The sequence below is a fragment of the Pungitius pungitius genome, chromosome 18 (assembly GCF_949316345.1).
Source record: "Pungitius pungitius chromosome 18, fPunPun2.1, whole genome shotgun sequence".
Classification (NCBI taxonomy): Eukaryota; Metazoa; Chordata; class Actinopteri; order Perciformes; family Gasterosteidae; genus Pungitius; species Pungitius pungitius.
This window is the reverse complement of record NC_084917.1, coordinates 1,190,318-1,204,584: the sequence shown is the minus strand read 5'-3', so window position 1 is coordinate 1,204,584 and position 14,267 is coordinate 1,190,318. Positions and strand designations below refer to the sequence as shown.

General features: G+C 48.0%; 2 protein-coding genes across 2 annotated transcripts in view; both read left to right on the top strand.

Annotated features, from left to right (window-relative positions):
• ttc28 (tetratricopeptide repeat domain 28) overlaps nt 1-1,032 on the top strand; it is a 41,782-nt gene extending 40,750 nt beyond the window's left edge. Inside the window, 1 exon segment of the mRNA XM_037484251.2 lies at nt 1-1,032. Coding sequence (XP_037340148.2) covers nt 1-487 — 487 coding nt within the window. The 3' untranslated portion in view covers nt 488-1,032.
• A 907-nt stretch (nt 1,033-1,939) lies between these two features.
• Nucleotides 1,940-14,072, top strand: pitpnb (phosphatidylinositol transfer protein, beta). Its single transcript, XM_037484355.2, has 12 exons — nt 1,940-2,058; nt 5,383-5,413; nt 5,915-6,060; nt 6,684-6,775; nt 7,001-7,008; nt 7,468-7,542; nt 7,799-7,882; nt 10,973-11,050; nt 11,140-11,244; nt 11,442-11,564; nt 11,711-11,798; nt 12,384-14,072. Exons 1-11 carry the CDS (start codon nt 2,039-2,041, stop codon nt 11,756-11,758), a joined length of 810 nt encoding a protein of 269 aa, XP_037340252.1. The 5' UTR covers nt 1,940-2,038; the 3' UTR covers nt 11,759-11,798; nt 12,384-14,072.
• The last annotated feature ends 195 nt before the right edge of the window (nt 14,073-14,267 follow it).

Genomic DNA, 14,267 nt, shown 5'->3' with positions numbered 1-14,267 from the left:
GGCGGCCCGCCCCCCCCCCTCGCCGCCGCCGTCCCTCCAGCTCAGACCGAGGTATCCCACCTCGCCGTACTCGGGCCACACCTCGCCGGCCCTCTCCTGCTCCTCGGGGGGGTCCGTCTCCGCCGCCTCCAGCCCCGCAGACACCCCCGAACCCGACCGCTCCAAGCGGGACCCCAAGATCCAGGCCGTCCACGACTTGAAGCCCTTCTGGGCGGCACAGAAACACGAGCTGCCCGGCGCCGCCAGCCTGCTGCGGGGGGGCGGCGGTCAGAGGATGACCACGGTGCAGAAGGACGTGCTGGGGCTGCTTCACCTCTCCCCGAGCAACGGGCCCGCGGCGCCGGACAGCGACCGGCCCAACGCTCGGCAAAAACCGGGGGCCAAAGCGCCGCCGCCTCCGCCGCCGAAAGGAGGCGTGAAGCTCCCCTCAGGGAACGGATTCAAGTTCCTCTCCCCGGGACATTTCTTCCCCTCCTCCAAATGCTGAGGGTCCTCCTCGGGGGTTTGGTCCACTGACACCTTCTGGGTGACACCTGCTGATTTAAAAGAACTTTAGTACTGGTTCGTACGGACTGGTTTTTGGTGAAGGGATGTTTTGAATGTGATGACTGTGCCTTCGTTGTGGAGAGACGACGTGTTCCCATGTCTCCCCGTGTCCTTGTCTCCACGTCTCCTTGTCCCCTTGTCTCGTCCTCGCCTGAGAGTGTTTCCTTCCTCCTAAAGGCTTTTTGTTTGTGAGAGTTCACCTGAATTAGATTTTGATTTATGGTTTATTAATTATTGTTGAACGTCGCTGCGATTGATGTTTATTTTGTAAAGTAAACTGTGTTTTTTCGGTCATTACGACACATTTTATATGAAGATAATTAAAGGATGATGAGGGGCAAACCTTTTGATATTTTTTATGAAGATTTGATTTTCATGTGTGATTGTCAGCATGGTACCAAATAACTTTATAATGTACCATTTTGCCAGACTCTTATTTAGAAAAATATCTGAACACGTGGACAAATAAAAATATTTGTTTCCTTCTTTTGTTTTCACAATAATTCTCTTCCCATATGCAAAATGTTTGGTCAGGAAATGTCATGGAAAAACATTTTTTTTTAGAAAAGATGTTCAAAAATATGAGGTTGAAAAATATTTTCAAATTAAAAAAAAATTGAAATAAAAGTCAAAATATTATAGGTCGAAAAATGTTTTGAAAAAATGTCAAAAAATATCAGGTCAAAAAATTTTTTGAAATAAAAGTCAAAATATTATAGGTCGAAAAATGTTTTGAAAAAATGTCAAAAAATATCAGGTCAAAAAATGTTTTGAAATAAAAGTCAAAATATTATAGGTCGAAAAATGTTTTGAAAAAATGTCAAAAAATATCAGGTCAAAAAATGTTTTGAAATAAAAGTCAAAATATTATAGGTCGAAAAATGTTTTGAAAAAATGTCAAAAAATATCAGGTCAAAAAATGTTTTGAAATAAAAGTCAAAATATTATAGGTCGAAAAATGTTTTGAAAAAATGTCAAAAAATATCAGGTCAAAAAATATTTTGAAAGAAAAGTAAAAGTATGTTTGGTCGCAAAAATGTTTATTAAAAAAGGAAATATTGTGTACAAAAAAAATATTAGGTCAAAAAATTTTATGTAAAAAAATATCAGGTCCAAAATTGTTTTGAAAAAATGTTGGGTAAAGAAATGTGATGGAAAACAAAAGTTAAAAAATAGGTGTTTTGTAAAAATATAAAAATATCACGTCTACAAATGATTTGACAGAAAAGTAAAAATATGTCAAAATATGTTCGGTGGAAAAAATCAAATCAAAAGTAAAAACTTGTTTTAAAAAATGTCAAAATTATGTTAGGCCAAAAACATCCATGGAAAAAAAAAGCGTTTAGAAAAAAAGATGTATAGCAATGTGATTAAATCATATGGTTTTAAAGGACTTGCGCCAATCACAGTGTTCCTGGAGGGCGGACTGAACTTGTTGATAATTCTCGCTGGTGTCCGCGCGTACTGCGCAGGCGCAGCCCGGGTGACGAAGATGGTGCTTATCAAGGAATAGTGAGTCTGAAGTGTCATTTAAAAACGTCTTTTGGTGCATTTGCGGTCGCGTTTACATCCACCTGACTCCGCATCAGCGAGGAGTAAACACGCGCGTGTCGTTTAGTGCTGTCGGTTGCTCGATTTCTTTCCGTTATGTTGTCCGTACGGAACCCGCTTTGAGCGGAGTGGATCAGGACGTGGATAACGGGACGCACCGGTCTTTTTTAGGCGTTGCTAGTGGAAGCTAACGTTAGCATCCGAGTAGTAGCAGGCAAAAGGAGGGGTAATTAGCTTCTTAATGGGTTACATAAAAAAAGGCTTCGCCGGTTACGCACGAACCATCGGCACATTCAGCTTGTCAGCTCGACTATGAAGGTTGAATAATCCGCCGCGGTGCTACCCAGATAGCGGCGCGTTATATCTGCAAAGTGCCGTAATGTTAAGCTTTTGCTCCCGTGCGCTGGAGATTAAGGTTCTTTCCCCTCCGACGGATTTACCCCGAATGCTAGCCGCGGCTAGCTTAGCCGTAGCAGCCGGCTAGCCGCTGCCGTCACAGTGTTCTGTGAGCGGTTTTTTTGGGGAGGCACACGTCCAACGCAACGGGCACGACCACAGGCGTCAGCGTCATGTCGAGGAACGGGCAGGAATTAGCCTTCGTTCTCGGCCCCATGTCAACCAGCAGTTGTTACCCTTCAAGCTAGCTTGGGGTTAAAACGGGACGAGTTGTTCTGGTGCCGTGTGGGCGCAGCAGCGCTTTTCGACGGGGCGGCTAACACGAACACAACCCGCTGTTCACACACCGAAACGAAGCCCCGCGGGTCATCGGTGCTCGCTCGCCGAGGGGCTCGCTTTTACCCCGTGTTTTCCCAGTAATGCTAACTAGCTTGACTCCGGCTAACCTGTGTAGCAGCTCCACATAGCGGTGCGGGGACTCCGGCTAGCCCCGATTAGCCCGCTGCTAAAGGAAATCACAGGAATTGCGCTTCGGAGGACCTGCGTGTCCGGGCAAAGTTTGCGTCTGTAGCTCGCTGTAACTCTGCTGTGACTCGCTGTGTTTCTGCAGCCCAGATATCCATCTATAGCCATGTAATAGTACCAGTAATAACGACAATAATAGCACCCTGTATGCACTTGAATGAACACAGTAACTAAGTGATACAACAATTACCACAAGAGCACAAAGTAAAGAATAAACAACAGATTACATGTAGTGATGATCTTGGTTTTGATAAGAGGCTCCATTTAAGATTAGAACATGTGTAATCATTTGCTTAGAGTCTGCTCTTGAATTGAGAATCAATGAACTCTTGCACAATAGAATAAATAACGGATGTTCTTCTCACGTACAGTTTGAAGCTTCTGAACATTGTGTCTCGCTTTGTGGAACTCGAGCTTTATGTGACACTGTGGAGGCAACTGGTGGTGTCCACACCCCCGAGGTTACCTGGCTGGTTCTGCTGGTGATGGTGGTGATGGTTCTGCTGGTGCTGGTCCTCAGTAGGGTTGCTAGTGTTCTAATGTGTGAGGGGACTTCCTTCCAGAATCCCATCGATCACAACCCGACTGTAAAAACACCAATTTGGAAAAGTTCAAAAAGTGTTCCTCCGGATGCTGATTCAACTTTATGTTATCGTTCTTATTCCGCGTGTTTCAGGCAGCGTTTCAAAGTGCACCGCTCCACATCGGCCCATTTCTCTCATAAATCGATTTAGTGCACCGAGCAACAGTTTTCAGGAGAGCGCTGCGTCTGCTGGTTTCTGCGAGCGACACAACGAGTGGAAAAGTTACACAACTGAAAAGGAAACAAAGTTTAGTGGCTGACTTTGCTCCACAGAAGTCACAAGGTTCTGTCTGCTGGGTCACGTTATTCATGGTTGTCACTGATATTCAGGTCACTGTCACTTCTGACATCAAAGCGGTTGCCTGCCCTCTGATCGCTTATCCGTTTGTCATTGATCTGTTGGCCTTTCAGTCCGAGCTCAATGAAACGATTGAGGTTGTAGAACCAAAAAGAGCCGAAAGGAGAAGACCAATCAAGGCGCATTGAAAGGTCACTGCAGTACCTGTCTGTCACGTCTGCAGAGGCCCCCACTTACATAACTACAGGTGACCTGGACTACTCCACCACTTGAACTGTGACTGGGCGACCTTCTGTCCAATGGTTTCGGCCCTTTTATACTCCAACCCAGCTATTTGCAGTGCAAACCCTTCCCCTGTAACGCACAACGTGTTGGTGTCAGCACGGTTAGTTTGTGTAAAGAAAGCATGCCACCGAGTATTATAGGTGCAACTCAACAGAGATGTTCTGTTCCTGGCTTCAAATCATCGATTTGTCAACAGCAAATAATCAAGCAGATCGCGGGCTTCGCACCTTTTTATTCACTAAAATGAGACCGATGCCCAAATGCTCAGACGGCACTGAGGCGATGTTTCATGTCTGTGAGTCTCAAGGCAGCAGGAGCTGAACCCACAACCACAACGCTGCCTTGCTTCTCCCGCCGTGCGTCCTTGTTCTAAGCTGCACGCGCTTAGTCCATTTCTTAAAATAGAAGAGAAATGAATCTGTTCTTCAAAGCAGTTTCTATTGATTGGCCTCGTCCTTCACCTCTGACATAGTCTTGATATTTTCTCCATGTGTCTCTCTTCATTCTGTTTGCTATAAATTGCATTTCCTAATAGCCTTTGAGTTGTTTCCATGTTCTTCATGGCCTCAGCCCCCAGAGAGCTTCATCAATCGCGTTTGATCAGGATGAAAGTTGATTCCTTCACTTCATAATTACGATATTTAAATACAGGCAGCCTATAATGAACATCTGGTTATGTGAGCCTTTGAGTTTGTGTAAGATATTCCCCGATAGCAGTGATCAAGTGAAGGCATGACAACCCAAATATCATTTTGACCTGAGCTAAAACAAACAGCAAACAGCCCGGTTTTCCTATTGATTGGCATAAATCCTGTTCTGTAGAATAATCCAGATCACGTTGTGGTTTTAAGAAACCCTCGGGCATGATGGATTCCTTTCTTTTTTCCGGCTGTCGTCGGGCAGTTCTTGTAGTTTAATAACCGGCGTGTAGCAGTGACGTAGTGTGGAGGACCAACGTGGTCACGGTGGAGTTTACCCCCACGTGCTTCATGCTTTGTGAGGTCACACACAGAGGGTCTGATGTCATTGTAATTATGTGGTAATATCAAGCATTCCTGTTCTGGAGTGTCATTAGGTTCTGATGGTTGGAGCCCAGCTGTCTGTTCCACACACTCAACGTTTGAACATCTATGTGTTTAACTTTTGTCTTGTTTCTCTCTCCACACCCCCCCCCCCCCCCCCGTTTCTCCTCTCCCAGCCGCGTAGTGTTGCCCGTCTCGGTGGAGGAGGTGAGTGATCGTTACGCCTCGTACCCTCTTTAACATTACTGACTCCACTAAATATATATTATTATAATATAATATTGTGTGCATATGGCAGCTAAAGCAATGACTCGCGTTCCTCCCGATGGAGCTGGTGCTGTCGGGCCTTTGTCTGGGTCACAGCGAAGACACAATAGCCCCCGTTGTGGCAGAGAGCGAGCCTTTAAAACGCCTTCTCTCCCGTCGTCCCGGGGAGACCTCGGTCCTGTAGAATGAACGGAAACGGCTGTTACCCCCTTAAAAAAAAACTACCCCCACAGTCCAGAATGACAGGAAAAAAACACAAGGCCTCATTTAGAGCCTCAGAAATACAATTCAGCGTAAATGAGACAAGTTTAAGTGGAAGTGTGTGCGTTTCCTGTTGGCCACCAGTGGCCGTTAGCGGTACTGCGTCCTCCAATGCTCCCTCGGATCAGCTCCTGCAGTCTGATGCTGTTTCCGCCCGTGTCTTCTCTGTCTCTGTCCCAGTATCAAGTCGGGCAGCTGTTCTCTGTGGCCGAGGCCAGCAAGAACGAGACGGGGGGAGGAGAGGGCATCGAGGTGCTGAAGAACGAACCTTACGAGAAGGATGGCGAGAAGGGACAGTACACACATAAAATCTACCATCTAAAGAGGCAAGTCTGAAGGTCCCCTGAGTGTGTGTTTGCATCCCTGTGCTCCATGTGTTTGTGGGGGGGGGGGGGGGGCGGGGCATTAGTTTAATTGCTCTGTGACCGACATCGACTGGACTTAAAGTATAAATTATTTATAAATACCAGCGTCACACAGCAGGCTCATGTGGCATTGACACCATCCTTTTGGCCAAGTAACCCGAGTGGGACGGACACGTGAGACCTCCATCTGGACACGTTGGTTCGGATGGGAGCAAACTAGCAGCTGGACCTCCTTGTGTGTTCCTGCTTTGTACAGAAGAATAAGAAGAAGAAGAAGTAGAAGATCGCCAGCAGGATGGCGGCGTGCAGCTCGACCTGCCGGATTCTCCTCCGCTGAAGGATCCGCATTCCTCTAAATAAAAAGATCCTTTAGTCATTAGACGTAATGATTCTTATTAATAGGGGGACGGAACGTGTCCTTCCCAGTGTGTGACCGGTTCTGCAGGAGAATACGGCTCAGAGGAAAATTAACCAGAAGGAACCGAGTGCTTTGATTCAGCTCCACAAGCAGACAAAATGTCCCGCGCCAGGTCTGTGGGTGCTTTTATTTCTAAAGGTCTGACTTCCTTCTTCTCCCTCTGCAGTAAAGTCCCAGGTTATGTGAAGATGATTGCACCAGAGGGAGCGTTAGTTTTTCACGAAAAGGCTTGGAACGCCTACCCGTACTGTCGCACCAGTAAGTTGATGCCGGCCAATGAATGCCTTCATGTTTGATGTTGTCTCAGTGCAGAGAAGCTAGAGGACGACCGAGAGAGTCTCTTAATGAAGGGTGGATGTGTCCTCTGTTGCTTCACCAGTTTTTCAAAGATGATTCACGTCCAAACCGATTCCTCCTTTCTGATGCTTCTCTTTTCTCCCCCCCCCCCCACCCCACCCTCCGCTCCCTCGCCGTCCTCTGCAGTTGTGACGGTGAGTAGTTTTTACTATTTAAGCCTTTTCATTCCCCTGCATGTCTTTGTGTAGCAGCGCTAGCCGTGGAGCTAACCGCTAACAGCAGCAGAGCACCTGTCAATCATCTCTCACAGATTCTCAGCATCGTCCATTTCATTCAGCATCGAGTCTTTTTAAGCTAAAATCTCAGAATAAAAGAAATGGAGAAGGAATCCTTTGTAAGTAAAGTGGTATTTGTAGCGTGTTTTGCTCACCAATGATAGTGTGGTGATAATAACGAGTGTGTACTTTCCGGGTTAAACATAGAGCTGAGCAGCACCGCCGGTGTCGTTTCAGTGGAAACGTCTGATCGGTTAATTGGATTTAGCCAAAGGGTTTAAGTTCCTCTTCCTCCATTCGGCGTGTGAGCGAGCTGCAGAAACGGTAGAAGATGATGATGATGATGACGAAGGCCTGATTTTGTCTTCTACTTTTCAGAACGAGTACATGAAGGACGACTTCATGATAAAGATCGAGACGTGGCACAAACCCGACATGGGGACAATAGAGAACGTGAGTGTTTTTGTGCTTCGTGTCACAGAACAGAAGAAGAAAAAAAACACAGCTGCATCCTAGTCCTACGTTTCCCATAATGCAACACGAGCCCCTGTTCATAATGCAGGCTCTCAGTTATGAGTTTGAAGCAGAGATAGAAATGAATCTCCCCGATTCCACAAAGAGGCGGTGAGGAGTGGAGTCTCCCGTTTCCTTGCGTCCTCGTTTCCTGCCTCCTGAGCCCTGGTTTCACCCGCTTGTCTCCTGTGTCCAGGTCCACGACCTGGACGAGCAGACGTGGAGGACCGTGGAGGTGTCTCCCATCGACATCGCCAACAGAGACGAAGTCACCCACGGGGTGAGTCGCTGCCTTTAAACAAAGACGGACCTTTCTGCTGCAGGATGTCTCCACCTCACAGGGGTCATGAAGCTTTGGGCTCACTAAACCGAACGATGCTTACTCTCAAGGAGTCAACCACACATCTACAGCTGCACTTTCATCCATTCCCCTTGCCTCTTGGAGACTCAATAATATGGTTCCTTTCTTCCTTTTGGCACTTCTTCCTTTCACACATTCTGTAAGTGATACACTCCTCTGGTTCCTCCCAATGAAGTGTCTTAAAGCTGCATTCTGTGTAGTGACCAGCAGGGGGCGGCTCCTCTGCTCCCATAGACGTCTATGAGGAAATTACTCTACTTCTGTGTAGTGACCAGCAGGGGGCGACTCCTCTGCTCCCATAGACCTCTATGAGGAAATGACTCTACTTCTGTGTAGTGACCAGCAGGGGGCGGCTCCTCTGCTCCCATAGACGTCTATGATGAAATGACTCTACTTCTGTGTAGTGACCAGCAGGGGGCGACTCCTCTGCTCCCATAGACCTCTATGAGGAAATGACTCTACTTCTGTGTAGTGACCAGCAGGGGGCGACTCCTCTGCTCCCATAGACGTCTATGAGGAAATGACTCTACTTCTGTGTAGTGACCAGCAGGGGGCGACTCCTCTGCTCCCATAGACCTCTATGAGGAAATGACTCTACTTCTGTGTAGTGACCAGCAGGGGGCGACTCCTCTGCTCCCATAGACGTCTATGAGGAAATGACTCTACTTCTGTGTAGTGACCAGCAGGGGGCGACTCCTCTGCTCCCATAGACGTCTATGAGGAAATGACTCTACTTCTGTGTAGTGACCAGCAGGGGGCGACTCCTCTGCTCCCATAGACGTCTATGAGGAAATTACTACTTCTGTGTAGTGACCAGCAGGGGGCGACTCCTCTGCTCCCATAGACGTCTATGAGGAAATGACTCTACTTCTGTGTAGTGACCAGCAGGGGGCGACTCCTCTGCTCCCATAGACGTCTATGAGGAAATGACTCTACTTCTGTGTAGTGACCAGCAGGGGGCGACTCCTCTGGTCCCATAGACGTCTATGAGGAAATGACTCTACTTCTGTGTAGTGACCAGCAGGGGGCGACTCCTCTGCTCCCATAGACGTCTATGAGGAAATGACTACTTCTGTGTAGTGACCAGCAGGGGGCGACTCCTCTGCTCCCATAGACGTCTATGAGGAAATGACTCTACTTCTGTGTAGTGACCAGCAGGGGGCGACTCCTCTGCTCCCATAGACGTCTATGAGGAAATGACTCTACTTCTGTGTAGTGACCAGCAGGGGGCGACTCCTCTGCTCCCATAGACATCTATGAGGAAATGACTCTACTTCTGTGTAGTGACCAGCAGGGGGCGAATCCTCTGCTCCCATAGACGTCTATGAGGAAATGACTCTACTTCTGTGTAGTGACCAGCAGGGGGCGACTCCTCTGGTCCCATAGACGTCTATGAGGAAATGACTCTACTTCTGTGTAGTGACTAGCAGGGGGCGACTCCTCTGCTCCCATAGACGTCTATGAGGAAATGACTACTTCTGTGTAGTGACCAGCAGGGGGCGACTCCTCTGCTCCCATAGACGTCTATGAGGAAATGACTCTACTTCTGTGTAGTGACCAGCAGGGGGCGACTCCTCTGCTCCCATAGACGTCTATGAGGAAATGACTCTACTTCTGTGTAGTGACCAGCAGGGGGCGACTCCTCTGCTCCCATAGACATCTATGAGGAAATGACTCTACTTCTGTGTAGTGACCAGCAGGGGGCGAATCCTCTGCTCCCATAGACGTCTATGAGGAAATGACTCTACTTCTGTGTAGTGACCAGCAGGGGGCGAATCCTCTGCTCCCATAGACGTCTATGAGGAAATGACTCTACTTCTGTGTAGTGACCAGCAGGGGGCGACTCCTCTGGTCCCATAGACGTCTATGAGGAAATGACTCTACTTCTGTGTAGTGACCAGCAGGGGGCGACTCCTCTGCTCCCATAGACGTCTATGAGGAAATGACTCTACTTCTGTGTAGTGACCAGCAGGGGGCGACTCCTCTGCTCCCATAGACGTCTATGAGGAAATGACTCTACTTCTGTGTAGTGACCAGCAGGGGGCGACTCCTCTGCTCCCATAGACGTCTATGAGGAAATGACTCTACTTCTCTCTTGATTTATTCCCTCAGTAAACATTGTAAACATGAGTTTATGGTCTCAGTCTCTAGTTTCAAGTCTTCTTCAATGCAGCATGATGTTCATTTAGTGAATGATGGTCCATTTAGAGTCAAACAGACCATGAAGCAGGGGATGCTTTAGGGCGGGGCTTACTGAGATTGACAGGTCTCTAGCTGTGTCTTCAGTCTCTTCACAGCACCAGTTGGGCTGCATTCATTGAGCTCAGGTCATTCCGTCTTTTCCAAAGCACGATGACGCTCGTCACTCCGTTGTAGCTAAACGCCATGTAGCCGGTGGTTTAACATGTTTAAGCAGCCATTAAGCCCGATTCATCCAGGTGGACGTTTCTTACACAGGCTCCTGTCTACTAATGACTTAAATGGATCAGTGTTGAAGCGAGGCGTAATCTGAACGTCCATCTGCTCCCAGCAGTGATGATGGATTACAACGGCACAGTGAGCCTTGACCTCCGGGTCCATGTTTTGTTCAGGGCTGCAACTAACCATCATTTTGATGATCGATTAATCGCTCAGTTATTTTTTCCATTAAACAATGATCCATTTTTTAAAATAAAAACAACATTAAAAAGCTTTCATCTCCAACCCTTTGTTCTACAGGATGCTCCTTGAACATAAAAATAAAAAATACAAATGAACATTTAATAGTCTCAAACTGTCACTCGGACACCGAAAAGCACCCCCATGTTCACTTGAAGCTTATTCTTATGATTACCATCATTGTAGTGCTCCTTACGTTCCTCACGTCAAAACGGGACAATGTGGGGCCCTCGTGCCATGTTACGTTGATGTTCTTTAGTTTTAGTATTATATATATTAGTATTTATTTTACATAAATAGCCCAGTGGAACTGGGTTCTTTCTCTGATGTTCTGCTCCCGTGTCGTTTCAGGACTATAAGCCAGAAGAAGACCCGGCCCTGTTCCACTCCGCCAAGACGGGCAGAGGACCCCTCGGGCCCGAGTGGAAGGTACCCGATGTAGCGCCCGACGTAGCGCCCGACGTAGCGCCCTGAAAGCCCCGGCAGAGACTAACGCTGTCCCCCCCCGTCCTCCACAGAACGAGCTGAAGAGCGACTGCCCCTACATGTGTGCGTACAAACTGGTCACGGTCAAGTTCAGGTGGTGGGGTCTGCAGACCAAAGTGGAGAACTTCATCCACACGGTAGGCCTCCTCTCCTCCCGCGTTCATGCTCTTTAGCGCAGCTTTGTTTCAAACTGCAGCCCGCTGACCGCCTCCTTTCAATGAATAAACCGCATCACGGCTCGAGGATTCCTCAGTCTGACCTCTAGATGGCCATCGACCCGCGTGGAAACGAAGGCACATGTAGGGGAAACAACGAGTTCTTGTTCCTTCCACAGCAAGAGAGGCGTATTTTCACCAACTTCCACCGCCAGCTGTTCTGCTGGATGGACCGGTGGGTGGGTCTGACCATGGAGGACATCAGGCGGATGGAGGAGGAGACTCAGAAAGAGCTGGAGGAGGTAAATGACTCCTTCCTGTGGGTGGGGGTGTGGGAGGGAGGGAGGGAGGGGGGGGTTCTCTGTTGTGAGCGTTGTGTTCGGACCAGGCGGGCGGAGGCGCGGCGTCCCGTTTTAACCCTTTCACCCCTGGTTGCCCCCCCGATCAGATGCGTCAGAAGGGAGACGTGCGAGGCACCTCAGCGACTGACGTGTAGAGGCCCGTCGCTGTAGGTCACAAACCGAGAGGCAGGCTGAGTAAGTCTCCGCCCCCCCCCCCCCCCCACCGCCGCCGCCGCCGCCGCGGGAGGTGGAGGAGGCTGGGCGGCGCTGCATGGAGCATCCTCCTCCACCCTGTCTCCACCCTGTCTTTTTCCCCATTGTTCCATCTAACCGCTCTGCTTCCGCTCATCAGCACACGTTCTGACGCCCTCACTCTGCTTTCTCTTTGTTTGGGGGGGGCTGCACGCAGTGGTGTGTGAGGGGGGGGGGGGGCTTCATTCATTCATCAACTTCTTCTTTGGATTTCTGCACAGTTGCACATAAAAATCAGGCTGCATTGATGTTCTACAATTAGTATAAGATGTGACTTCCTGTTTAAAAAAAGTAAAATGTGTTCATTGTGCAAGTTGCCTCCAGAGGGGCCTTTAAGAAAAGAAATGTAGAAAAAATATGATGACAGACTATTTAAATGTAAAAAGGTGTTGGTGCAGCTCTAAAACACTTGTCACTCCACTGAGATGTTTGTCCCCCCCCCCCCCCCCCCGCATGCGCTCACAGATGTAAACATGTACAGTGTGGTTTCTCTAACTCGCCCCCCCCCCCTCTCTCTCTCTCGCCCAGCTGCGTAATACAGGTCCGATTCGAGGCACCAGTGCTGCTCATGAGCAATGAGGCAAATCAACCAAACCCCGTCACGATGATGTCATCAGAGACGCGTCCACCACGATGAGGAGGGGGCCCCCGGCGCTGCGTCTTCTCCTCCCCGTCTCACATGATTCATTGGGGGGTTTGATGATGAAGATTGGTTAACAGTACTGTACAGATTCTACCCCGATCACAAGCCTCCTGGTCACTACAGAAAATACATGGTTTTTTTGCATATAGATTAAAAAAAATTTAAAAAAGCCCCCCCCCCCCCTCCCCCCCGCCCCCCTTTGCACAGAGAGTAACTGGCCTGATGTGTAATCGTTAGTTGGGCTTTTGTTCTTATTCAGGCGTTTAAACCGTGACTCGACGTCGAGCCTTTTAAATTATTTAGAATGTTTTTAGCTTCCCAGAACAATTGGTATGAGAAGACTTCAGCAGAACCCCCCCCCCCATCCTTGTATTATAACCCCCCCCCCCCCCCCCCCCCCCAAAGTATTGTCTATACTCCTTCCTGGTAACACCCCCCCTGTGGTCTCACTCATGTTGTCCCTCCTCCTCCTCCATCCTGCGTGCATGTGGACAACAGCAACTCCTCGCTCTACTGTCACTGCGTGCAGTCGCTGCAGTGCAGCTTTCGCTCAAGTTTGTGTGTGTGTGTGTGTGTGTGTGTGTGCGCGTGTGTGTGTGCGTGCGATCTGCTGCCTTGGCTCTTATTGGACGTCGCTCTGGAGGTGGAGGCTCCCGCGTGGCATCCGTCGCTGCATGTCCCTCCTCCACCCAGCAGGGCTCTAAACACCTCCACCCTAGCTTCTTTTTTTTCCTTTTTAAAAAAACAAATAAGAGCATGAATCAAAAGAAATGTTTTTTAAAAGAATATGTTAAACTACCGCTGACGGGTTCGTCGTGGTCGAGGCTCGACGAGCGTTTTGCACGTTGTCGTTTCTTTTTATTCTCACCTTTTTTTTAGTTTTTAAAATCATTTCATCTTCTTCCTCAGAGGAAGCAGGAGAGTCGATCCGATCACGTCACATGTGTCACCTGAAACCATCTTTGTGTGTGTGTGTGTGTGTGGGGGGGGGGGGGGTCTAAGTGTACTTCATGCTAGGCTCGTTGTAGGGACGGACACGTTGTGCGTAGCGGTGTCCCGGCGGGGGGGGGTCTGTACTCGAGGAAAGGTTTGTTGATAATAAATAACTAAATGAGTCGGTTTGGATCTGCACGCTCAGCAGCTTTTCAGTTTGTTGTCTTCTGTTCTTTAGTCTCTGTGGTTCTGCGTGTTTGATCAGGAGAAGCTTTTGAGCAGTGTCGGAGAAGAAGGGAAATCCTTTTTTTTCTTTTTTAGGAGGGGGGGGGCATTACTTCTATGGGGGGGGGCTTAGTGAACACGTGGAGTCCAAAATCCTGCTGTCTTTATTGTGATCATGAATACACACACACGCAAACTCTACTGTTCTTTTATGTTTTCATTTTGAAAGACAAAGACTCACGATGTACTCTGTTTTATTCTTTTCTGATGACGCGACATTCAGGGGAATTAGTAGTGAATGTAAAACAGTTAGTTCATGTTTGGTTTGTTTATTCACGGCTCCCGGCTGTGACAGAAGGTCTAGACAATGGAACATAACAGAATATCTAATAAATTTGATCAAATAAGAGAATCAATCTGCCGTTTCCTGGTTTTGCTTAATATATATTTCCTTTTTAAAGTTTGCTTTTAATATTTTCACCACATCCCTATAAAGACATCATTACTGAACTTTGGATATAGAATGTTAAATGTAAACTTTTATTTCAGGTTTCTGACGTTTCGGTGATCTTCAGACTGAGGCAGTGGGAGATGAAGCTAAACTCTAATAT